Source organism: Acomys russatus, chromosome 3, assembly GCF_903995435.1.
Source record: "Acomys russatus chromosome 3, mAcoRus1.1, whole genome shotgun sequence".
In the NCBI taxonomy this organism is placed as follows: Eukaryota; Metazoa; Chordata; class Mammalia; order Rodentia; family Muridae; genus Acomys; species Acomys russatus.
In genome coordinates, this window is record NC_067139.1 from 766,925 (window position 1) to 792,911 (window position 25,987).

General features: G+C 42.9%; 2 protein-coding genes across 6 annotated transcripts in view; one reads left to right on the forward strand and one right to left on the reverse strand.

Moving 5' to 3' along the window:
* Positions 1 to 18,036, forward strand: part of B3galnt2 (beta-1,3-N-acetylgalactosaminyltransferase 2) — a 39,395-nt gene extending 21,359 nt beyond the window's left edge. For 3 of the 4 annotated variants that reach the window (XM_051167881.1, XM_051167864.1, XM_051167890.1), the window contains 7 exons: positions 5,976 to 6,086; positions 10,046 to 10,124; positions 10,630 to 10,831; positions 13,605 to 13,730; positions 14,328 to 14,487; positions 15,142 to 15,198; positions 17,018 to 18,036. In XM_051167881.1, coding sequence (XP_051023838.1) covers positions 5,976 to 6,086; positions 10,046 to 10,124; positions 10,630 to 10,831; positions 13,605 to 13,730; positions 14,328 to 14,487; positions 15,142 to 15,198; positions 17,018 to 17,158 — 876 coding nt within the window. In that variant the 3' untranslated portion in view covers positions 17,159 to 18,036. The remainder of the gene's footprint in view (positions 1 to 5,975; positions 6,087 to 10,045; positions 10,125 to 10,629; positions 10,832 to 13,604; positions 13,731 to 14,327; positions 14,488 to 15,141; positions 15,199 to 17,017) is intronic. The other variant, XM_051167872.1, reaches the window with a different exon arrangement.
* Tbce (tubulin folding cofactor E) overlaps positions 18,036 to 25,987 on the reverse strand; it is a 36,870-nt gene continuing 28,918 nt past the window's right edge. The window contains exons 10-17 of one of the 2 annotated variants that reach the window (XM_051167849.1): positions 25,613 to 25,677; positions 25,464 to 25,528; positions 24,584 to 24,724; positions 23,175 to 23,328; positions 21,296 to 21,364; positions 20,257 to 20,316; positions 18,447 to 18,538; positions 18,036 to 18,262 (exon numbers count right to left, since the gene is read on the reverse strand). In XM_051167849.1, coding sequence (XP_051023806.1) covers positions 18,170 to 18,262; positions 18,447 to 18,538; positions 20,257 to 20,316; positions 21,296 to 21,364; positions 23,175 to 23,328; positions 24,584 to 24,724; positions 25,464 to 25,528; positions 25,613 to 25,677 — 739 coding nt within the window. In that variant the 3' untranslated portion in view covers positions 18,036 to 18,169. Of the gene's footprint in view, positions 18,263 to 18,446; positions 18,539 to 20,256; positions 20,317 to 21,295; positions 21,365 to 23,164; positions 23,329 to 24,583; positions 24,725 to 25,463; positions 25,529 to 25,612; positions 25,678 to 25,987 lie in introns of those variants that run through there. The other variant, XR_007833095.1, reaches the window with a different exon arrangement.

Sequence of the window (25,987 nt, forward strand, 5' to 3'; positions counted from 1 at the left end):
GCTTTGTGGGTTATTGAAAGCTATCTTGAGTTTGTATGCAATCTCAAAGCTGAGTTAAGATGTGAAAGCTAGACCATTGACACTTCCGCACTGGCCACTAGTCTCATGGTATTCCTGTTAGGGCAACAGCAGAGCCTCAGGTTTTTGTGGTGTGATGTACCTTTGGCGTCACATACAAGTCAATTTGACACAAGCTAGAGTCATCAGAGAAGGAGCCTCAGTTGAGGAAATGGTTCTATAAGGTCAGACAGTAGGCAAATCTGTGGGGCATTTTCTTAATTAGTGATTGATGGGGGAGGGCTCAGCCCATTGTGGTTGCCACCCCTAGACTGCCTGATGGTCTTGGGTTCAGTAAGAAAGCAAGCTGGCGGCTGGAGAGATGGCTCAGAGGTTAAGAACACTGACTGCTGTTTTTCCAGAAGTGCTGAGTTCAATTCCTAGCAACCTCATGGTGGCTCACAACCATCTATAATGTGATCTGATGTCCTCTTCTGGCGTGCAGGTGTACCTGCAGGCAGAGCACTGTATACTTAATAATAAATAAATATTTAGAAAGAAAGAAAGAGAAAAAAGAAAAAAAGCTGAGCAAGCCTTGAGGAGCAAGCTAGTAAGCAGCATCCCTCCATGGCTCTGCATCAGCTCCTGCGTCCAGGCTCCTGCCCTGTTTTGAGTTCTTGTAGGTTTGATGATGAACAGTGCTGTGAAAGTGTAAACCATTTCCTCCCCAACTTGCTTTGGTCATGGTGTTTCATCATAGCAATAGTAACCCCAACTAAGGCAGTATGTTAATATTTATTTATTTATTTGAGTTTTTTTCGAGACAGCGTGTCTCTATGTAGCCTTGACTGTCCTGGAGTCCCTTTGTAAACCAGGCTGGCCTCGAACTCACAGCAATCCACCTACCTCTGCCTCCCGAGTGCTGGGATTAAAGGTGTGCTCTAGTCTGTTAATTCTGTATGAATAGAATCTTGTGGGGGAGGTATTTGCCTTCTCTGGCTGTGTCTCCCATGAGGCAGAGATGCTGCATTAGGTAGTCCAGAGGGCTTCTTGGGGATTAACTGTTGGTTTTACATGTGTAGACCACTTAGAATGTGCTGTCACATGGCAGACATTCTATAGATAACTGCACCATCGTTTGTATACACCTAGTTCCCCATGAGTTGTCCTCTTGCCTGACAGAAGACACTTAGCAATGTCTGAGATCTTGGCTTATTACGTAGGGCTGTAGGGGTCCAAAATGATAAGGGTTTGAGGTTGAGAAGCTTCTTGAGGGAGGAGTCTCTGTGGGTAGGGTCAGAGGAGCAAAGCAAGTTTTAACACTTTCATCTAATCACAGGTTTATAGTCAGCCCGCTACTTTTGGTCACCCTTATAGAAACATTTTTGGGCTGGAGAGGTTGCTCTTCCAGAGGTCCTGGGTTCAATTCCCAGCAACCACATGATGCCTCACAACCATCTATAATGAGATCTGATGCCCTCTTCTGGTGTGCAGGTGTGCATGTAGGCAAAATACTGTATACATAATAAATAAATAACTTATTTTTTAAAAAAAGAAACATTTTTTTGGTCCTTAAAGCACCATTGTTTTTGAGAAGCGCCGTGTCGCTGTGTGTCTGCGTTTTCTGTGTAGGACATGGGCGGCAGGGAAGTGTGTGGAGAGGACGTCATGGTGAAGTGTCAGCACTCGGGACGCTAGGCAGTCAGGTGTCAGCACTCGGGACGCTGGGCAGTCAGGTATCAGCACTCGGGACGCTGGGCAGTCAGGTGTCAGCACTCGGGACGCTGGGCAGTCAGGTGTCAGCACTCGGGACGCTGGGCAGTCAGGTGTCAGCACTCGGGACGCTGGGCAGTCAGGTGTCAGCACTCGGGACGCTGGGCAGTCAGGTGTCAGCACTCGGGACGCTGGGCAGTCAGGTGTCAGCACTCGGGACGCTGGGCAGTCAGGTGTCAGCACTCGGGACACTGGGCAGTCAGGTGTCAGCACTCGGGACGCTGGGCAGCCAGGTGTCAGCACTCTGGACACTAGGCAGTCAGGTGTCAGCACTCGGGACGCTGGGCAGTCAGGTGTCAGCACTCGGGACACTAGGCAGTCAGGTGTCAGCACTCGGGACGCTGGGCAGTCAGGTGTCAGCACTCGGGACGCTAGGCAGGCAGGTGGCGACTCGGGCTTCTTCGTAGGCCTGTAGTCTTCCAAACTACAAATTTAGTTAAGGAGTGGGATGCCAATAGCTGGAGTATCTTTGTTGATCTGTTTGTTGTTTCTGTCAAAGAATAATTTTTTAAAAAATATAACAGAAGCCCTGTCTACTCCAGCAGTGCTCTGGCTACATTACATTTTACAATTAAAAAACTTTTTACCAATTCTTAAGAAAGTACTCAACTTATTTTGATCATATTCGCCCCTCCCACAAACTCCTCCAGAATCAACCCTCATCTTCTTATCACCCATATTCAAGCCCCTTTTAAAAATTTTTTAAAAAATAAATTGTCGGGTCCAATTTGTGCAGTCCATATACTCCTGAGTAAGCTCCAGCGGTACTCAGCCTACCAGTGGCCTCAACCTTAAAGAAAACTTCATTTCTCCCTTCCACAAAAACCACTTCAGCTGTTTGGTGGTGGTGGTTGTCTCACTGTGTGGCACTGGCTACCCAGGAACCCACCATGTAGATGAAGGTAGGCTGGCTGCCATCTCATGGAGTTCTGCCTGCCTGGAAGGAACTTTAAATACTGGCATCCCTAAGGTCTTTCTTCTGTTTTAAGCTTTAAGGTAAATATACTAGGTATTTCATTACTTTAGAAAAATACTGAGAAAAGTAGACTTGTTTATTAGTGGGTATTTGGGAGAATGTGGGGTGGTTTTTATTTAATACATTTTCTAAAAGGCTATAATAGATGCATATTAGCTTTATAAAAAAATAATAAGCCTCTAGAAATTAGATTTCATACCGTATGCAGCACCTTGCTGAAATATGTCTGGCATTATGGATTTTTTTTTTTTTTTTTTGGAACCTAGTATTAAGGATTTTTTTTTCAAACCTAATGGAACCTAGTGGCCTTGGTGATGGTTTGCCTGTGTGTTACTAGAGAAGTGAGAATCCCCCTTGGTGTGATCCATCTGTGAGGAGGAGCAGGTGGTCACACTTGTAGAGTAGTTGTGTTCATACTGCGGCCTGCCCACTGAAGTGTAAGCCTTCCTGAGAGCCACAAGTTCAAGTGAAAACTACTATGTGTTTATCTTAAAAGTTATTCATCTAATTGTATACTTTTCTTAATAATGCAGTTGAAACCTAAAACTGCTTTCAGTACAAAACAGACTTGTCATTCAGCTGAGTCACTAGGCACATTACTGTTAGTTTGATGGACACTTACTTACGCTTATATTTTTATGAAAAGTGAGTCTGGAGTCATCTTTCTAGTCCATAAGAAGTTGTTACTGTTCATATGCTTTAGTTCCTGTTTTGTTATAGATAAGAAATTAGAAGTAATACATAAAAGAATTATGTGGAAGGGCTTATAATAACTTTTAATATTTTGTGAGATAACTTATAATTCATTTTCTGACCTATAGCTTTCCCCCCCCAACTGAGTCAGTAGGTTTATGATTTTCAAACAGAGTTGCCAGTTGTGTAGTTGTTTTGGACTGTAAGAATTTCCTAGTTTTATGAAACCTAAAACAGAAAATAGAAAGGTATGTGAGAGGAGGTGCGAGATGTAACTGTCCAGCTGTGACCTGGGTTGGGATGGGGAGCATGCTTGCTGCAGCCCATCTGTATGTGTATACCTCATATACAGCTTCAGAGGAAACCAAGACCTTCTGCTCCAGTGGGTTTACATGGTGATGAACCTTGATGAAAATTATATCATGGTCCAGTTATACACTAAATGGAGTTGGGTACCAGGAAGAGGTACTGGCAAAGAGCACACCAGATGCCAAATGTCACTGAATAGATGGGACAGAGAATGATATGTTTCCTTACTTTCCTGTTTCCTTACTTTCTCTGTTTGTAGGTTCAAGGTAAAGTTTTCACAGCTATCTCCTGTTTTGACTGTTGGCCACCTACCTGCTTTACTTTATTCAGCATACTTGAGCCATTTCATTCCTTACTGCTTAGATGTCCTGAGAACTCCAGATGTGCCAGCTAATCCTGGACATTCAAGTGCTGTGGTCTTCCAGCCTTTCTCATTGCTTGTGTTTTCAGTCTTGGGTCTAGGTTTTTCTTTTTCTTTCTTTCTGTTTTTTTGTTTTGTTTTGTTTTGTTTTTTAAGATTTATTATTTGTCAGTATTCTGCCCATATGTGTACCTGCACTCCAGAGGAGGGCACCAGATCTCATTATAGATTGTTGTGAGCCACCATGTGGTTGCTGAGAATTGAACTCAGGACCTTTGGAAAAACAGCCAGTGCTCTTGACCTCTGAGCCATCTCTTCAGCCCCTAGGATTTTCTTAAACCACCTAAACCAGAATCATGGGATTTGTCCTCGATCTTAGACCCGAGTCCTGTCCATTCTAATTCTAAGGTGTTCTCGCCTCTTCCATGTTTTACTGATGTTTGAGTTCTAGAAGAAAGTACAGCATACAAAGGGCAAAAGACCATTGCCAGAAGATGCGTTCATGACTAACCCAGGCCATCTAGTCTTAACAGGGTCCACTCAGGTTACAGGTCTGACCTAGCACATTGTAGTGATCAGATTCCCTGTGATGACACTATGGGCCATTGTCAGTATTCATCCTTTATGGTGTTGGCTCATAAGAGTGACTTGAATGACAATTTCCTCTGTCCTGGTATGTCAAGATCTCTAAAAACATGACTTGGAATAGTACTTGATTTGGGCATTGAACTTGATCATAGCAATAGAAAATGAGTATTTTGAGGTGATGTTTCATCCAGAAGGGATATGACCAGGCACTTTATACCTAAATACCCTTCATATTGTTGCATTGCCAAGATTCTTCTCTGTGCTCAGTTTTTGTATGGTAGCCAGCGGCAGATTGTTGGGAGGCTATCAAGGTCACTATTTAAGCTTCAACTTCACTCTTGAAAAGGACAGGGTTCATAGCACCATGGTGGACAGAGAAGCATCTGGCCTATCTTAGACCCCGCCTCTTCTTAACCTGGTGCCACAGCCGTGAAAGCTCCTGCTTCTGAAGCTGTTGTGTGCCTCCCACTTTCTGACACAAACTACTTCCAGACTGCTTTGGGGGTAATCAGAAATTCTTTCTGAGCATATCTACCCCAATTCTTGCTAAAATCCTTTTTTTTCTACTAGTGAGCCTGTGGCCAAATGTTAGTAGTATTTAAACATAGTGACTATTCTGTTTTCATTTCTGATATTCAACGTATAACCATGTTTGGTAAATATTAGACAGTCACATGTTAAAAATCTATCACATTTACTTGAACTCTTTATTTTTTCCTGTATTTTATAGAAGAGAATACAGTGAAGTTGGCATTCTCATTCTTTGCTAATAACCTTAATAAATTAATAAATAATAAATCAATAAAAATAACTATTCAAAAGCAGTTTGATAGTATGTGCTGAAATAAACAGATAAACACATCTTTCCCCATAAATGCCACCTCTGGGAATTTATTTTAAATAAAAGTATTGGGGGAAAGAGACATTTAACATTCCTAAGTTACATTAGCCATTTTGTTTCTCTCAAGTGTCTGTCAGCAGACAACAGCTGTAAGTCAGGCATCAGCTAAGTGGCATGTTACTCCCACAGTAGGAAGAGCAGCTGTGACTGTTGTAGCAATGTTAGTAAATTGATACCGCAGAACAGCAAGGTAGCAAGCATCTATGAACTCTGAGTGACTGCTAACAGTGAAATGTTCAAGTTGTGGCTTGAAACTATAACCGATGTGTTTTGGGGGAGGGGGAAATGACATTCTTTCCAAAGTTTTATGTAAGTGCTTTCTGTGAGCCTAAGTAATAAGAATAAACAAATTGATTCACTATCATTTTCCCCCAAAGAGCTTTGAAGGTACAATCGTGTGGGAAAGCCAAGATCTCCATGGCCTCGTGTCCAGAAACCTGCCCAGAGTGACAGTGAACGATGGAGGGGGTGTTCTCAGGGTCATCACAGTAAGCTGCCCTCTGTTTGTTTGGGTTGGTTAGAAACATTAACTATTTTATGTGCATAGAAAGTTCAGAGTTTACTTTTATCCCAGGCAGTTTCAAGCAGTGCTTTCTGAGTACAGTCAGTAGGAAGTGTTGCTGAGTTATTGGAGTGAAGACGAACAGCTTGAGCTGCATGTTCTGGTAGCTCCAATATTAATGAATAATATAGCTTTGCCTTAAGATTGTTACATTTTTAAGTATGATGTTTTATATCTCAAGTTTTTTAGTGAGCAATTTTTAGCAGCATTTGTTCATAGCTTAGTATAGTACTTTATACCTGTGTTCTCAGCACTCAGGAAGCTTAAGCAGCAACATTGCCCTGAACTTGAGTGCAGCTAGCTGCAGAGTAAGAAAGGAAGAGAAGAAACATTTCTTCATAGTTGGCTATCTTGCCTTGCTAGCAAAATGTTAGTTAAAATACTATCTACCTAACGGGTGCGTTGGCACACACCTATAATCCCAGCACTTGGGGCGGCAAAGGCAAGCGGATCTCTGTGAGTTTGAGGCTAGCCTGGTCTACAAAGTAAGTCCAGGACAGCCAAGGCTACACAGAGAAACCCTGTCTCGAAAAATAAAACACTGTCTACCACAATATTAAGCTGAGCACAGTGTCCTGTGCCTATGGCCCCAGCTCGCTGCTCAAGCTAAAGCTGGAAGATTAGTGTTCAGGGCCAGCCTGGGCAACACAGATAGCATCATGCTGTCTTGAGAGAGGCAGGGTGGTGGGGGGCGGTTGGCGAGCTAACTTGCTATTGTTTTATTTTGAAGCAACTCTGGAGTTTCTGAATCATATTTCTCATTCATATTTTCCTCAGGTAAATTTCTCAAGCATAGAGTAGTAACGATACAGATAGACCTATGAAGCAAGAGGCATGTTGTGGTGAAGTTGCAGACAGCTTTGCCATTCCCCTTGGTACTTAGTCTAGTGAATAGGAAGATACTTGGCATTTAAATGTAGAAGTTTAATCTCTTGAATGTTAGCCTGCTCACATGAAATAATTCTTGGTTTTAAAATGAGTGCCATGTGATTTATTATTTAATCAGAAAGCATTTCTTGCACAACCACTGTAAGGCAGGCACAATTAATCCATCACAGGTCCATAGTCCAGGGAGAAAGTAAGGCTGGAGAGATGGCTCAGAGGTTAAGAGCACTGCCTGTTCTTCCAAAAGGACCTGAGTTCAGTTCCCAGCAGCGACATGGTGGCTCACAGCCATGTGTAATGAGACCTGGTGCCCTCTTCTGGTGTGCAGGCACATAGATACGATATAGATAGATAGATAGATAGATAGATAGATAGATAGATAGATAGATAGACAGACAGACAGATAAGTTAGGAGCTGACAGGATGCCTCAGCAGGTGAAGGCTAGGCACACCCATGTATGTACACTCTACAAATAAATAAACGTAATTTTATAATGTTTAAAAGAAAATATATTAAGTAAATGGACCCACAAATTCATATGTAATTATACCCTTAGCCTTGTAAGTATTTTACTATTATTTGTCTAAGATAGAAGAATTTTATGGAATGGAACCATAATTTTTTATTATAAACTATTTCATTACAGGTGCCTTTAATATCATGCTACCTTCTATTTGTGAAACTTAAAAATATCTAGGATACACCCAAATTCCTTAATATTTGAATGTGTTACACTAAGGAAATAAGTTTCCTTCTGAGTTGAAAACTTAAGTTCAGCTGTAGAGACTAATGATCCGCTTTGGAGGAAAGATGGTGGGGGGGGGGGGGGGGGGGTCAGAGACACCTTGAACATTCAGCTACTCGGGGAAGAAGACTCTGAGCAGGAGCAATTCCACCAAGTCTTCTCCCTGCCAGTAAGTGATGATGTCAGGAAAACTTAAAGCTAGGCTGTGACCTTTGAGAAAAGTTAATAAACAAGAGTCCTAGTTAGGTTTATTTATTTTTTTTTAATATTTATTATGCATACAGTGCTGAAAAGGGCATCGGATCACATTATAGATGGTTGTGAGCCACCATGTGGGTGCTGGGAATTGAACTCATGACCTCTGGAAGAGCAATCAGTGCTCTTAACTGCTGAGCCATCTCTCCAGCCCCCCTAGTTAGGTTTAAATGTCATTTTGTACAGCCTAGAGTCATCTTAGAAAGGTGTGGCCTGAGGCCTATGGGCATGTCTATATCTTAACTGTTGATTGATGCACAGCCCAGTCCACTGTGGGTGGCACTATTCTCTGGACAGGTGGTTCTGGGCTGTATAAAAAAGCCACCTAAGAACAGTCTATGAGTGACCCATCCAGCAGTAGTCCTCCCTGATGTCTGCCGAGTTTCCTAGTTAGAGATAATGCTGCATGGAGTAGTTAGCAGGCCTGCCTCTAAGTGCATGCTTTAGTTCCTGCCATGACTTCCCACAGTGATGCATGTGACCTGGAAGTGTAACCCAATAATTAATTTCTTCAAGGAAGTTGCCTTTAGACAGTGTTTATCACAACAACAGAAATCAAACCAGAATATGAGTACTAGAGTATTGTTAAATTTTAAACAAGCCAAAACAAGTAGAACATACTGAAGTTTAAAAAGAAAGTATACAGTTCTGGAACTAAACTTGAAATCTACAACATTCCGCTACAAACTGTATTTTAAATTAAATGCATGTTATTCACAGTGACCTCAGAATACTCTTTAGTGGCCTCAAAATGGTGTTATGTAGAGAGAGTCCTTCTCCACTGAGATCTGCTTAAAAGAAAGAGTAGCCACACAGTATGCCGTCTCACAAAAGGAAATACTGTGAAAGCACTGATGACTACTTTTGACAGTTTCGGCTCTATTCTGGAAGGCAGCCATATTGGAGCACATCATAGAGAAGGCAGCAGTTCAGTGGGTGGGGTGACTTGTGAAGAGGTGACTGATGAAAGTGCCTCTAAGAGGCAAGACTGATGGCTGGTGTCAGTTCAACAGCGGTAGGAAGTCAGTTTGCATCTGATTTGTTGGGAACAGATGATGGTTTAAAGAACCTTTACTCTGCATGGCCCCTGAATTCTCAAGCGCACTAAGATTCGTGTGAATTTGTGGAGAGTGGGAAGGTGATAATTCTTTGTTTTTTAAAGCAATAGAGTTAGATACAAACCAAGTTGGTTTTTGTACTATTGTGGTTGTGGGTATAAGAACATTTATTCAGCTTTAAGTTGGAATTCTGAGCATTGGGTCAGAGCCATCCTGATACTTTAAATCCATGGCATAAGGGCTAGTAAGGTGGCTTAGTGGTTCAGAGCATTGTCTGCGTATATTCCTTATTTTTCTATTGCTGTGGTAAGACAAGACCAAGGCATCTTATAAAAGAAAGTGTTTAATTTGGGGCTCACAGTTCCCAGTGGTTAAAACCCATATTATGGAGCCTGGCAGCAGACAGTCAAGCTTGGTACTGAAACAGTAGTTGAGAGTTTACATCTTGATCCACAAGCTTGAGACAAAGAACTAACTGAGAATGGCTTTTTGAACCCTCAGAAGCCCATCCCACTAACACATCTCCTCCAACAAGGCCACACCTCCTAATCTTTCCCAAACAGTCCTACCACCTAGGGACCAAATATTCAAATATATGAGCCTATAGGGGAGAAGGGGGCATTCTTGCTCAAACCACCACAGTGCGCATCAGAGGACCTGTGTTGGGTACCCAGCACCCACATAGTGGCACCAGCCTTGGAGTATGATGCCCTTCTCTGACCTCCTATGGCACTGCACCGAATGTGGTGGTGAACATACATACATGTATACAAAATATCTGTGCACATAAAGTAAAAATAAAGGAATAAACAAAAATGAAAGGCATCAGTATCTGCTGTAGGGCAGGCACCTTGGGGCATCTGCTGGTTCAGCTCTGCATTTGTAATACATTCACTGTTAGCCATGAAATGCCTGAGCACTTTTGTTTTCATTCCTTTCAGGCTGGGGAAGGGGCACTGCCTCATGAATTCATGGAAGGTGTGGAGGGAGTTGCAGGTGGCTTTATCTATACTGTTCAGGGTAAGTTGGCTAGTGCAAAAGCCTCTGTGCCTGCCCTTGTTTTATAATTTGCTGTAAAAGGTCGTCTTGTCGTGTTAAAAGTTTCTTATTGAGCTAGGTACAATGTTGTATGCCTGAAATGCTGACACTTAAGAGACTGTAGAAAGATGATGACTTCAAAGCCATCCTGGGTGGCAACACCCTGTCTCCAAAACCAAGCCAAAAAAGATGACTTTTTATAAGCAATGCATTCTGCTATGCGAGTAAAGCATAGCCGGACTCTTTCTGTTGGTTCCAGTTTTGCTGTTTCCCCGGCATAACGAAACAGTGGTGCAGAGAACATTGTGGTGCCCACGTAAGATAGTATCTCTAATGTCACATCACAAGGAGGCTTTACTGACTAACCCTGCCCTACCTGAGGACCCTAGTGAACGAGCGCTCTGCTGGCTTCCTTGAGGAAGGGATTCTGGTAACATTTTCAGGTTCTGAGTCTCGAATGTGCCGTAGCATTTTTTTTCTTCAACAGTCAGCTTTTCCTTTTCAGAAGGTGACGCACTGTTACGAAGCCTTCATTCTCGGCCCCAGAGACTTGCAGATCACATACAGGATCTGCTAGTGGAAGATGCCTTACTGCAGGAGGAAAGCAGTGTCTACGATGACATTGTCTTCGTGGATGTCGTGGATACTTACCGGAATGTTCCTGCAAAGTTACTGAATTTCTATAGATGGTAGGTCGTGTAGCTAATGGGTAGCTGTAATTTGCTTTATTTTGTTTTAGAAACATCAAGCCACTGAGATTTCAAAATTCAAAAGACTTATCACCCGGATATGACCTATTGTAACCTGGGTACATACACACACACACACACACACACACACACACACACACACACACAAACACACATTTTTAAATTCATGTATGTGTCTCTTCGCTGTGTGAGTGTGGGTGTCTTCAGAGGCCAAAAGAAGGCATCAGAACCTCTGGAACTAGGCTGCCCTACATGAGTACCAGCAGCCAAATGGGTGGATCCTCTGCAGCACATAGTTCTAACTGCTGACCCAACTCTTCAGCACCTGGCTCCTTTTGAAGTCATCCTCTAACATGCTGTTGCTTTCTCATTTAGATGAACAGATCCATAGAGTGAATGTTAAGTGGTCAAAACAAACAAAACAAAAATTTCCTTTGGTTCATTCCTGTGTACCCTGGGTGTGAGCCTGGAAATGCTTTCTTTTTACTTTTACTACCACCTAACCACCCCAGTTCCCTAGTTATATTCATACCAAGTTACTAATCTGAATTCTGCTCAACTAAATACCCACCTTCCATTTCTGGTCTCTACTCCATCAACTTCCAAACTTGTTGCATTGGGATACATGCAGAGGTGCCTGAGTTTTGTCCCCACTGCATGGAGGCTGAGACAGAAGGTTCCTTTCTGCCTACAAGCTTAAGACCAGCTTTTACAACATAGCAAGGCTCTGAAAGACAACAAATAAAAACCCTGCTTGTCTGGTTTACAAACTTTTGTAGATGCTCAGTAAAATTAACTCTCCTAACTTTCTAGAGCCTCCAGTGGTTCTTAGGTTTGGGCTGTACTTTACATTTGTGACAGTATTTCATTAGAATTTTAACATACAGTTACTTGTGGCTGTACTGATGTGCTGAGAAACACCTTGCTCTCTCACATGGCTGAGGTACTGACTCCCTGGAGTTGTCTGTGCCTGGCTGGAATTTTACACTTTTTCCTTATCTTTTGAAACCTTGACTTATTTCTTGGAAACGCCTACCAGATCTCTTTCTTCACTTCTCTTCTCAGGTGGGAAGTTCAAAGTGCATTCTGGATATGTTTTCTTGTAGACTTGAGTTCTAGATGGTCCAGTTAGTTTGTTGAAGGAATCATTTCCTCACGGGGGCTAATTATTGTTATTTTGGAGTCATCTGTGGGTGGAACGTAGAAGCATCTGGAATATCAGGACTGCATCTAGACAGCAATAGATAAGGAGCCTGTCACAGCCAGGCTGCTGTGGCACACCTTAAATCCCAGCGCTTAGAGTGCCAAGTGTGGATGAGGCCACCATGAGGAGTTTCAGGAACTGGAAGTCAGAACTTAGGTTTGGGTAGTTGTGGGTACACTTGAATTTTTAACAGAGCTCCTTCCCAGGTGTGGGAACTTAGTGTAGAGACTACCTTCAGTATGCTTTCCCCGTCCTGTTCCTTACACATCCCCTGTTTTTTCTGCTTCCTTCCCTCATTTCCTCTGTTGCCAAACCCCAGCAGAACTGTTTTTACATTTGCTCCTCATAGCCCACACAACCATCTACCTTCTGGTTCTTAGCATGCTTTGAGTGGAGGGGGGGAAACCCTGGGGATGGGAAAGAGGACAAATGCTCTACTAGTGGGCGGGTACTAGCGCTACCTTCCACATTTTAATTCAGTGTTTAATTACTTGGCCTTATTTACACAACAGAATCACCAGTGACTTAAATATATGTCAAAAGCTTATTTCTGATTGGCAAATACTGTTACACTGTTAGAAATAACTGAAAAGGCTGAGTTTGGTGGTGCACATTTAGCTCCATCACTCCAGAGGCAGTGGTAGGTAGATTTATGAGGCCAGCTTGGTCTACACAGTAAGTACTGGCTGGTTCCCTGACACGTTTGTACTTACAGACACATGTGCAAGGACCAACAGTGAGGTACAGAATCTGGCTTTACCATTTGATTGGTGTCTAGAGAAATGAAGTAACACACATACACATACACACACATACACACACACTGCCTCCCAACCCCCCCCCCCCCCCCCCCCCCCCCCGGTTCTTCCAGAGGGTTGTTTATGATAATTTAAGTGCTGGAATTGTTTCCAAAGACAAATATGCTTGCATGTTGTAAGTCATGGTTTGTTTTGGTTTTTCGAGACAGGGTTTCTCTGTGTGGCCTGGGCTGACCTGGAGTCACTTTGTAGACCAGGCTGGCCTCAAACTCACAGCTGACTCTGCCTCCTGAGTGCTGGGATTAAAGGCATGTGCCACTATGCCTGGCCTGTAAGTCATGTTTTAATCCATAATGTATCCATTAAAAAAAAGTTTTGAGACTTTCTCACTCAGTATCTCTTGGCTGGCCTAGAACTCAAGAGCCTCTGCTTCCCACCACACCTGGCCCATTTCATAACACACCTTGTTCACAGTGTTCTAAGTGAGAACTTCAGGACTGATACCTGTCCATGATCCTGGGCTTTGTGATTAGGCTCACGTGGGCCAGGGTACAGGTGACAGGTAGGTCTGTCTGCTGTCTGTGGAGAGTGACTGGGAAGCACTTGTTAGAACGGATGTTCTACTTCAGTCAGACTTGTCATTCCTCTGTTATTCCAGTTGGTCAAGTGAGGACCAACTATAGTTGATAGCCACAGTGATAGCTTCTCTGTGTGCAGGATAAGACACCAAGGTGCACAGTGGCTCCTTCCAGGGCTGCACTGACTTGCATATCTCTTTTTCTGTCAACAGGACTGTGGAAACCACCAGCTTTGGTTTGCTGCTCAAGACAGATGATGACTGCTACATAGACTTAGAAGCTGTGTTTAATAGAATTGCTCAGAAGAATCTAGATGGGCCTAATTTTTGGTGGGGAAAGTAAGTGAAACATGGACAGCCATTGGCTTTCAATGTACTTGACTAAGTGTAATTAATTTAGAATTTCCACAAGAAAAATGTTAAGACATTTCTTACTGCTTATACTGTCCTGGACTAGTTAGTATGCTATCACTATAATTAGAGGGATATTTTTTTATTATTATTATTCTACTGAAAAATCTCAGGTTTATTAACTAGGAATCAAAAATGTGGTTTTAGAAGTGCATGATCTTTGGAAGCTGTTGTATGGTTTTGTTTTGGTTTTTGTTTTTTTGTTTTTGTTAGAATCATGTATGACACATCTCCATAGCCATTGTCTGTGGTCCTTAGGAACACTGCAGGATTGGTGATTTGGTGGGTTTGGTTTCATTTAAATATGTACAACACAGGGTGGGCTTCCTTAGCTTCCATTCAGGAGCTGAGAGCTTACCTAACTAATCTATGTAGACGACATAATTTCTAGGGTACATAATTTCTTTCCTTAGGCTGCAAGAATTTTTCCCTGCTCTGTAAGCTCATCCCTTGATAGTGATCAAAGAAATCTAGTAGAAGGATGTGGTTAGCTACTACAAAGAAGCCACCTGTGTAACATCTCAGTTTCAGGTTGAATTGGGCAGTGGACAGAACTGGAAAGTGGCAGGAGCTGGAATACCCCAGCCCAGCTTACCCTGCCTTTGCATGTGGGTCAGGGTACGTGATCTCCAAGGATATCGTTGACTGGCTGGCAGGCAACTCTGGAAGGTTAAAGACCTATCAGGTAACAAGATCACTCATCCAGTCCAGTGTCCTGAGATGTCACTGAAGCAGAGCCAGCTTACCATGGTTGTCCTTTCTTAGGGACACAGTCCTGCCACCTCTCAGACTTTAGCCACGATGACTATTCCTGTATTTTCGGCCTGCTTACACTGTTTTCAGTCTTCATTTGCAAGTGTATTCTCTGGAGGAATGTAAACACTTCTGTTCATAAGAAAGAAGCTACACACCTCTTTAATCCCACCACTTGGGAGGCAGAGGCAGGTGGATCACTGTGAGTTTGAGGCCAGCCTGGTCTACAAAGTGAGTCCAGGACAGCCAAGGATACACAGAAAAATCCTGTCTCGAGAAAGAAAGAAAGAAAGAAAGAAAGAAAGAAAGAAAGAAAGAAAGAAAGAAAGAAAGAAAAGCAAACAAACTAAAGAAGCCCCTTCTTTCTCCTGACCTGGATATAGTGTCCAGGACCAATATGCCCAGTTACTAGATCCATAGCACACTTTATTGTGTTGGTGTAAGGCCCGTGAGGAAAGAGCTTGTGTATTCGCTGTATGCTTCCTGTCTCCCATCTCTAGCTCACTCTTAGACATCTGGGTTGGCATAGTCTACATTTGGCCTTTAGTTACAAAAATATTAAGAGTTTGCTTTTGACCATGAGTAGGGTGAAGATGTCAGCATGGGCATTTGGATGGCAGCCATAGGACCTAAAAGACACCAGGTAAGGAGGTATATGGGGCTGCTGACGTCAGGGCTCTAGTAGGTATGCAAGTGAGCTTACATACTGAACACCCCACTCTGAGCACAGGAAATGAAAGCCTTCTGGCATCCCAGTTGTGCTCTTAAATCATAACACTCTACCTCATTATTCCTCAGAACGTGTGTCTGTGTGTAAACCAAAAGAAAATGCTATGAATCAAAATTCCTTACCTTACCCATAAAAAAGAATTAGGTGTTCAAGTTTGATCAGAAAGTCCTCATAGTTTTACAATTTATAATTTGTTGATTTGAGTTTCTGCCACATGACAGTGAGAAGACTTCTCAATTCTTCTGATGGAAAACCTTACCTAGTATTTTATTTTTAAGGAGCCAAGGTGGGTAAATGTGTGTACAAATAGCTAAATTGGAGGTAGGAACCTTGGAGCTGGGAAGACAAGCTTTTGCCTCATTTGTTGTATTGATTTCTGAATTCTTGCTCCTCCTACTCTGGCTATAGGTGTACAGAACAGTCCACAGTTACTCAGCAGGGACAGGAATACACACCCTGTCAGCTTAGCCTGAGTCCTGCTGCTGCAGCAGACTCTCAGCCTTCTTAACGAATCTGAGCATTGTGGCCTGTAGTTTCATAGGCTGTGGAGCTTGTTGGTGTATCAAGATCCTTTATTAACTATAAACAGTCACACATAGGATAGAGTCACTTTGTCCTGCCCTGTGGAGGCATTGCCATCTTTAAATATTTGATGTTGCCTTCTGGAGCTGAAGAGCCTCTTGGACAGAAAGCTTTGTTCCTTCCATGTACTCAAGGCATGGGGTTCGTGAGTCCCTCATTCTAGGTGTTTGTTAGAAACAGGGATCATGCCGTAAACTTCAAACCCCTACCCAGATCTAGCCAATGGACAGGACATTCTCCACAGTTGAGTGGAGAGTGGGGTATGACTTTCACACGAACTCTGGTGCCTCATATTTGACCCCGTCCCCTGGATGGGGAGACCTGGTGGCACTCAGAGGAAGGATAGCAGGCTACCAAGAAGAGACTTGATACCCTATGAGCATATACAGGGAGAGGAAGTCCCCCTCAGTCACAGTCATAGGGGAGAGTAGTAAGGGGAAAATGGGGAGGGAGGGAGGAATGGGAGAATACAGGGAGGGGATAATCATTGAGATGTAAATTGAATAAATTAATAAAATAAAATTTTAAAAAAAGAAATAAAAGAAAAACAGGGATCATCAGGTGCCCCCAAGGCACATGTCAGTTCTAGCAGCCCCTATGCCCATCAGAATTTGCATGGTTTTAAAAGATTTTGATTTTACCCAGGATTTGTGTTCTTGGAGTCAGTATGTTTCTTCATATAAACATTGTTATTCTGCCAAGGAGTATGGCACTCGGGTCAGGAATCTTGGACATGCCGGCTTTTCTTACAGCATAGTGACAGGAGGAATTCAGTTTCACTCTCATTGCATTTAAGTTAAATGAGATGATTTACAAAGACATGGTACAGTGCAGAGTACCACTTTCTCTAAAAGGGAATAAAGTATTCATTTATGATTCCTGTACTTGTTTTCATAGAATTGCTTGTGCTGACTCTAAGACTCTTAACGTATTTATCTTAGCTGATAATATAGTGACTGCATACATACGGGGTAGTGTGGCGTTTAATGTTCACACTGCAGCCTCAGGACTATGAAGCCATGGTGGATTCCCAAAATCAGGAGCCATCTCCCAGCCCAATTCTCAAGAGTTGTTCAGCTTTGGTAGGGTACATTTAGGTGTCCCATATATATTGTTTCCTGGTTCTGTCTAATATTTTGTTTCTCAACAGGACAGCCTGTGGCTGTGTGAGAAAACCTGTGAGACAGGAATGTTGTCTTCTCCTCAGTACTCACCAGAAGAACTGAGCAGACTGTGGGAACTGAAGGAACTGTGTGGGGATCCTTGTCAGTGTGAAGCAAAAGTGCAGTGATCCTCAAAGACCAGGGACTGTAAGTGAGGAGAGCCCATGGCTGGGAGTGTGCTGTAAGCAGTAGGGTATTACTAGAGTTTGCACAGATCTTAATGACTCAACTGATACTGTGGCTTAAGTTTTTATTTACAAAGTGGAAAATTATTTAAATCCAAATTATTTTATAAAAAATACTGCTAATTCCTGATCACTTACTAATTAGTAATTCATCATTATCATTTTTGTTAAACCTGGCAAAATTCAGAAAATTGTAATAACTCCATTTAAATCTCAACCAGGATTACAAAATAGCTCTGCATAACTTAATTAGGCCAGAAAGAATCTACAAAGATGCTGGCTATGTGATGCAAGGGGGGCCACATATACCAAAGTCTGGGTTGCTGGAAATACCAGTTTGTGGATCTTTGATATGGGCAACCTGGCCTTGAAAAGGAAATACTTGGGATCTTGCTTAAGATGTTTATTTACATATGCGCCACGATTTCTTTCAGCATTTAATGTAAATCCCGAATGTCTCAGCATGTACTGAGACATTTACTCTCACTAAACTGTTTCTGTGAGTGTGAGTAAAAGTAAACACCTCAGGGGTCAGTGTCACAGGGAAGTGGAGAAGGCACTGTGCCTTGCCTCATGTTTACCGCGTAAGACAGGCTCCGTTTAAGGCATAATGTAGGGGGAGTATATTGCACAGAGTAGAAGATATGTTTCCTTAGCTTAAAGGACATTTCTCAGAATAACCAACCAAATCACTATAGTAAGCTTTTTAAAATAGTATGTAGCCCACAGCAGATGTTATCTCTACTCAGATTTAGACTGTTTCTACTTCATATTTACATCTTCACATAAGGGTAAAGCTGTGAAAACAAAGTAGAAAAATCACTAGTAATCAAAGCCTTTATTAATATATAACCAAATGGTCTTTTTCCAACAAAACATACATCCTTTGTGAGGGCAAAGTTTTTGTTTCTGGTGTATATACATGCCAGCCACTAAACTCTTATGGTTGAACTGTTACCATCGTACCAGTAGACAATCTCCATTCTCCACAGAATAAAACTGTAATGACTGTAGGTCATTTTCTAGTTCAATTTCTCTGCCAGGCATCTAAAATTAGAACAAAGTGAGGAGGAATGAGTAAGACAGATTGATGGCACATGTTTGACATGCCACCATCCCGTGGCAGGTGACTTGAGAAGTCAAAAGGCTGCCTCCGTTTAGAATCTGAAGTGTGGCTCATGCTGCTGTGGGGAACTTAAGCTTAGCTTTGTGTTTCTGCTTAGCAACTTACCTTGGGACTTTCATAGGACAACAGAAGTTCTGACACAGGAACTTTGAGAAGACGTGACAGCAGTCCCTTTACCTTTTGAACTGTCATGGAATCTATCAAAGAAAAGAAAAGTCTATTTCTCTCATGAGGACTACATGTAGAGACAGCTCAAGTGAGGCAGCCATGATCTGTCTATATCAGTTTACCTAAGATACTAAGTGACTAAAGGTTTGAGTTGATTTGGGGGGGGGGCGCAAACTGGGAAATGGAGACAATGTTTGACCTAAGTGGTCAGTGAGGTGTCATACCATTTTAGTAGCATTTACTATTCTTCCTCAATCTGAGTAACCAGAAATAATCACCTCACTGAGGGGGAAAAAAAAAGGCCTTTGTGATAACTTCCTAAGGGGTTGCTGAAGATCCCTGGAGTGGGGCCTTGAGGACACCTCTCAGCCTTACTTTCCCTCGAGAAGAGAGCATAGACCTAAAGGGTTGATGAGGTCCCTCCCAGCATGCGTGTCCGGTCACCATTAGGATGTGTGCACACACATGACCACTAGGTATGGGAAGGCAACTCCGAAGGACAAATGCTCTGGTCCATTCAGAACACACTAGGAACTACTTTCCAAAGACAGGCTGTGGTACATAGTGGATATTTTGATTAAGAATTTTAGTTTCTCTGAAGCTTTAGCTGAAAGTACAGCAATAGTGTGGTATCCCACAAAGACCACAATGTAGTCAAATATTTTTCTATAAAAATTGTTTTTATAAATGCTGTGTTTTTATGCAACTTGTGATAATAAATCTCTATTTTAGAATAAAACTGGCCTTTTCCTGTTTGTGACCCACTTTGACAGCCATACTACCCTGAAGGTGCCTGATCAAGTTTACTGTGTCTAGAGAGGAGTGGGCGGGGTCCCAGGCTTAATACGGAAGGGAGAGGGAGAAGACAGGGTTACTGCCAGCATGGCTGTGCTGCCCTAGTGCAGACCTAATGTGACACTGCCATACTCCCAGCAATTCCTTTCCTCCATGGTCAGCATAAACCTTCCTTACATTGCTTGAGTATTTTTTCAGAGCAACAAGAAGTTAGTGCACACTGTGAATTCACTACACTGTTGGGCAAACAAGGAGATGTTTTGACTGGAGTCATTCAGATTCATGTTTCTGTTTCTTCACATGCTCCTAGCTTTAAATCTAGCCCATTAGCATTTAGCCGTGAATGAAGTTAATCTTGAGAATATACAGAACTGTGTCATGCTTAAAAATGGGCTGATTCTTCTCAGTGCAAGTCTAAGGTCAGTTAGGTTGACCCAAAAGCATTTATTTTCCTAATAGTAACTCAGTTCCAGTAGTACAAATATTTTTTTAAAGGATTCTAAATCTCCAAGTTGTTTAAAAGCACTGACTTCTCTCCTGATCAGGGAATAATCTCTAGAGAAGAAAAGGCCCAGAGTATCTATCTGTCTGTGAGCCTAAAGTTGGTTTGGTGACTGATTCCTATCAGGGGCACTCAAGTCCTCACGCCTGTGGTCCAGGTGTGGGCCACATGGCATTTTACCCCAGCACTTGGCAAGCAGAAGCAGGCAGGCATCAGAGTTCAAGATCAGAGTAACACAGTAAGACCCCATTGCCATCATAGGCAGTGCTCACAAATTTAACAAAAGTGTTTTCCAGATCAGCCGATGGCATCCTGGAGCCTGAAACTTTGTTATGTTTTAGATTAAGCACTAATGAAAACATCTTGAGTTCTGAGGTACTATATGAACTAAAAAGTTCACATTCCAGCTAGCTCTACCCACTCAGACAGCAGAGTCAGGTGTGTTCTTACCTGGCAATTGCTTTTCTAATGCTTGCTGTTCAAGTTTGTTTGAGCATTTTATCTTCAATGCTTTAAAGGAAAAAAGGGGGAAAGATTACTTACAATCACTATAGCATGGAATTACAGCATGCATGCACACAGAATTGTGACTGTGTCTCTGAATAGAGCACACAATCTGTTTGATGACTAGCACTAGTAAATAAAAATGTATAGGCAAAGAGATTGCCAGAGAATGCAGCAGTTTAACACAACTCGGCTCAGTCTTCATAAGTGATTTTCAATGATGTTAAAATTTTCTATTATTTCCATAAAGCTGGGCATGGTGGTGCACACCTGTAATTCCAGGCTGTAATCCTATCTTGAAAGGCTGTGGTAGGATTGCCACAAATTGAAAGCCAGACTAGACAACATATGCCAGCTATAAGACCTTCTTTCAAAAAAACCCAAAACCACCACCACCCACCCCACCCACTTTCACGGCCCCTGAACTAGGGGGGCTAAAGGAGGACGATAATGAGTCCATGGCTGCCTGGGTTCATATAACAAGCTCTTGTCTCAGACAGCTGACCCAGCCATTCTATCACGTTCTTTCCCTCCGTACGCCTTCCAGACAGTTTAGCTAAGGTTCTGCATATTACCACCCTGCTCCCTCCTACTCCTGAAAGGCTAGTCAGTGAGTCTGCAGCACGGGAGCTAACAGGATGCCTACACAGACTGAGTGAGCTGGAGATGATTACCACCTAAGACAGTGGCTCTCAACCTTAGGGTCATAACCCTCTTGGGGGTCAAAGGACCCTTTCACAGGAGTCACCTAAGACCAATGGAAGACACAGATACTTATATTACAGTCCACAACCGTACCAAAATTATACTTATGAAGTAGCAATGAAAATAATTTTATGGTTGGAGTCACCACAATATGCAGCATTTAAGAAGGTAGAGAACCGCTGCCCTGAGAGAAACGCACTTCATCCCTATCAAGCAAGCTGTCACCATTTGCTTCACACCCAAGACCCAGTACAAGGCAGCTGTGTGAAAGGATTCTTACTTAGTAGCTGATTTTTGAGCATGAATGGCTGTTGTGTTTTGAGTTCCTCATCTTCAGGTGCACCATATTCTGTTTTGTAAAAGAAGAAATAAGGGGATTAATAAGCCAGAGGCCACAATAAAGAAACAATGTTCGTGTGAACAGAACTTCTCCCAGGACCAAGTCAGCATCACAGATCAATTAGCCTGGGATTACCCTCTTCCTGCACAGCTGCTTGCTGGAAGGTCAGGAGAGAAAAACCGTTACTCCCAAGGAAGATCATCTGCTTTGTGGCTATAGGTTCCACACTTATTCTGACAGTAGCCTAACTACTGAACCTGTTCTTTCAAAACCTTCCAACTTGGTTTCAATTTTCAAAATGCCCTTTCCTTCAGGGTTCTGAGAGAAACTAGGTATGATCTGGACAGAAGTCACAGCACCCCATCAGGTTTAGCCAGACATTTAGTCAGGTGTTTAGTCCTGCTGCAGACCAGTTCCTGTACCTGCAGCACAAGCAGCAGCTTCCCTTATCTGTGGGGACACATCCTAGGACCTCAGTGACTATCTGAACCTGAATAGCATGAGACAGAGTGAGCCTATCTCTATGTCGTTAAGTAGCACATGCCTGTGATCATCAATTAGATACTATAAGGGGCTAACAACTACCCCAATGTGCTGTGACAGAAGTTATGTAAACTAGCTCTTTCAGAACATCTTTCTGTACTTTGAAGCTTCCATAAGTCCATTTCATCGTTCTCTTTTGGAATTTAAGAACCATGGCACTGGCTGGGTGGTAATGCTGCATGCCTTTAACTCCAGCACTCCGGAGACAGGGACAGGTGGAACTGATTTTGAGGCCAGCCTACAGAGCAAGTTCCAGGACATTCAGGGCTACAGAAAAACCCTGTCTCAACACACACACACACCCTCCAAAAAAAAAATGGCACTGTCATTTCCAAGTCAAACACTTGTCGTAGCACTGTGACAGCTTGGTGATCTATGTGCTGATTCACTGAATGACTCAGGGAAGGCAGCACATGCAGCATGGAATACTCAGAGAGGCAGTCTTGTGCTGAGTGAGGCAGACAGAACTGCATGCTTAGAAGGTATGCAATTAAAACAACGAATTTTTGATCTCTGGAATTCTCCATTTCATGTTTGGGCTGAGGTAGACTAAAGGTTGTGAAACTGCAGAAAGGGGGACTACTGTCCTTCCCTGCTCTACTTGTTTCTCTGCGCACACTTGGCAGGAAGAAGCTGAACTGTACGCACCTACAGGCCGCTTTCCCTTCCCCACCAGGAAATTGGTCCAGCTAATGGAATAATTTGAAAGCAATTCCCACAGGCAGTTTGTCTTCCTGCAGTGTTTCAGCTGAAGCATTTACACAGTGAGCTGCTTGCATTAGGAATATGTGAAAAGAAAAATGGCCTCAAAGTGAACCGTGGAATGATAAAGTGATGAAGTCAAAACAGTGGAAACTACATTGGGGCACAATGCCCAATCCTTTGCTTCAAAGCCTGGAGCCCTACTAGAGTGCTGAAGTAACCATTGTCAACACTGCATGCCACTAACAAAGGACAAGCCCTCAGGGACTTAGGAAGAGTGATACAGTTTATGTGTAAACTTGCCACCCTGGGAGCTTGAGATGCCACCAGGGCTTGCGATGACCTGGGTACTTCCAACCTTTGCAAGGGGCTAATCACCCCTAGAAACTGCAGGTCTCTGGGGAGCATATGTTAACACTGCAGTTTGCTGTTTTTAACTCTCCAGTGTGGCCCCAGCCCCTTCAAAAAGGGAACACATAGCCCCAAAGCAGAGAAGACAAAACGGAGGGCCTTCCCGCATTGCCGTGTCAGAGCCCTGTTCCAACTGGAGTCCTCACGGGATACCTGGACGTACTGCAGCAGAGAAGCTGGTATCTAGGATGGGCCAAGAGAAACTCGGCATTTGGTCTGTTTTTGTCTGGATCCAGATGACCACCAGCCTTTTTCCATTCATTCCCAAAGGCTTTTCGGTAATCAAGCTCAGCTCCACGCCTTTCCTCTGGAAGAATCTGTGTTGATGTGAAATAGAAACGTGTCTCTTAAAGCACCCTTTAGTGAAGTGCCCATGCACAGACAGATGGTCATTACACTTTACACCTTTCTTTTTTTCTCTTTTCTGTTCTAAGTTGACTGAACCCAGGGCCTTGCCCTCTTCACTGAGCTAAATTCACAACCCCAATCACACCTTCCTTACAGAGAACTCTGAAGTTTACTGACGAATTCCAAAATGGGTATGGTGGTTTCTACCAGTAATCCTAGCATGTAAAGAGAGCTGATGCAGAACTGCAAGGAATTCAAAGTCAGTCTGGGCTAGAGACTCTAGTTTCAAAAACAGAATTCTAAAAGAATTTTGATTTGATTTTTAAGTATTTTTGGTGGATTTATGTATTGCACCAACATGCCTCTAGTGTCTGAGGAAGCCAGAAGGGCATCAGACCCTTGGAACTGGTGTTGGAGATGCTGTGAATCACTGTGTGGGTCCTCTGCGACAATAAGTGCTCTAAACAACTGAGCCATCTCTCCAGGATTGCAACCCCATTTTGTAATTTTTACCATGTGCACCAGGTGCCTAGAGTCACCTCTCCTTATGTTAGTTAGAACACTGGCTGCTTCTAGGAAACTTCAGAGTGTGCCTAGGCCTCGAAGCCTCACTCTTGGGAGAACAGGGAGAGAAGACATAATCTGGGCTTATGCTTTTTTTCTTTGTTTTGTTTTGGTTTGGTTTGGTTTTGGTTTTTACAAGACAGGGTTTCTCTCTGTATACTTGACTGTCCTGGACTCTCTTTGTAGACCAGGCTGGCCTCAAGCTCACAGCAATCCGTCTGCTTGTGCTTCCTGAGTGCTGGGATTAAAGGCATGCGCTGCCACCGCCTGGTTTGGGCCTATGTTCTTTCTGCCTTCTTTCCAAGGACACAGGATAAAGTGCCTAACACTTGTCCACTGCTCCTTAAAATGACCATTGTTGTTCAGGCAGCAAAGTCAACATTGATTTAGCACTGACGTAAGTATAACCCTCTCCCCTCCAACTACAATGCACCTCGTTACTACTTTATAATATCCAAATATAATTTGCTTTACAGTTTTTATCATTTGTTTTCTATTTTTTGTCTTTTAAAAAAATTCTTTTAAATCTAGTGCCATGGCACAACTGTGGGCCTAGCTGGTGGCTGCAATGGAAAGATTACTGAGGCTGGTAGAGGTAACAGTGAGACTTAATCTCTGGAAAAAAAAAAAACAAGGCATTGTTGGGGTCCTGGTGCTCACCTGACACTTATTGAGGGTCTTCAGCTCACCGATCTTGGCAATGATGATCTCCCTTGCCTTGTTTCCTTCTGTCAACGGGTTTCTAGTGCAGGACAGAGCCTCTAGGCTCTGTAATTTATCCAGCTCATTGATAAATGACCACTGAAGCAACAAAGGAAGCAAGAATGGCAAGCGGCAAGTCACATTTCAGATTACTTGGCTTAGCTCTCATCTAAGGCACAAGATACACCAATTCCACCCAGAAGAGCTTTTGCTACACAGCATGCCATGTAAACTCAATGACATTCCACATCTGTGTAAATAAAAGAACTCTAGCCCTAACATGACTTACTTTTGAAGAGTTTTGCTCTGAGGAAGCATTTTGCTTTTAGTTTTATGTTTTTTGCTTTTTTGTCTTTTGTTGTTTTTCAAGACTGGGTTTCTCTGTGTAGTCCTGACTGTCCTATACTCACTCTGTAGACCAGGCTGGCCTTGAACTCAGAGATCCACCTGCCTCTTCCTCCCAAGTGCTGGGTTAAAGATGTGTGCCACCATGCTCAGCTTCAGTTAATATTTTTTTTTTTAACGATTTGTTTTTATTTTATATGTATGGATGGTTTTTCTGCCTGCATGTACATCTGTGCACATGTGTGTAGTGAGCAAGGAGGCCAGAAGAGGGTGTTGGATCTCCTGGAACTGGAATTACAAACAGTTGTGAATAGCCACCTGGGTGCAGATTACTTGAACCTGAGTCGGCTGCAGGAGCAGCCAGTGCTCTCAACCACCGACAGTCATCTCTCTAGGCCCCTAGTTTAACTTTCTTTTGACATAGGAACCTTCAGACTTCGGGTGTAAGTGGAGATAAGCACTACTTTGCCCTGTACACTGAGGCAGCTCTTACTTCTGATATCTGGTTGTCATTAACTACGAGGTACTGCAAGGACGGGAACATGGAGGTTTTGCACCCTAGAACAATAAAAATAAAACTGTATTGTAAGAGTGAAAGAAACAGTTAGCATAGAAGGGAGGGACATTATTAACCTTACTTACCAAGTCCAGCATCTGGAAAATGTATAGAAGAAAGTCCAGTGTCAGAAAGGAGCAGGTGTTCTAATCTGAAATTGAAATGTTAAATTGGATTACACAGGACACTACAGAGTCTTCTGGGGTATCTACTAGGCTAGACTAGCAAGTCTTTTCCTCCACCTTGGGTTTCCATCCTATTGTGAAACACAAGGTCCAGTAGGGAGGTTTACACAGTGATTTGTGCTCCCACATAGCCTTCTTCTGTAAGGTGCTAAGTGGGTCTCAGAGGAGAGGCATGGTGTCACCTCTCCAAAATTAGCAAGTGGAGATGTAGGATTCGCCACCAGGACCAAGTTCTGCAGCTACAGATTATCTGGTACCTACTACACACAGCACATG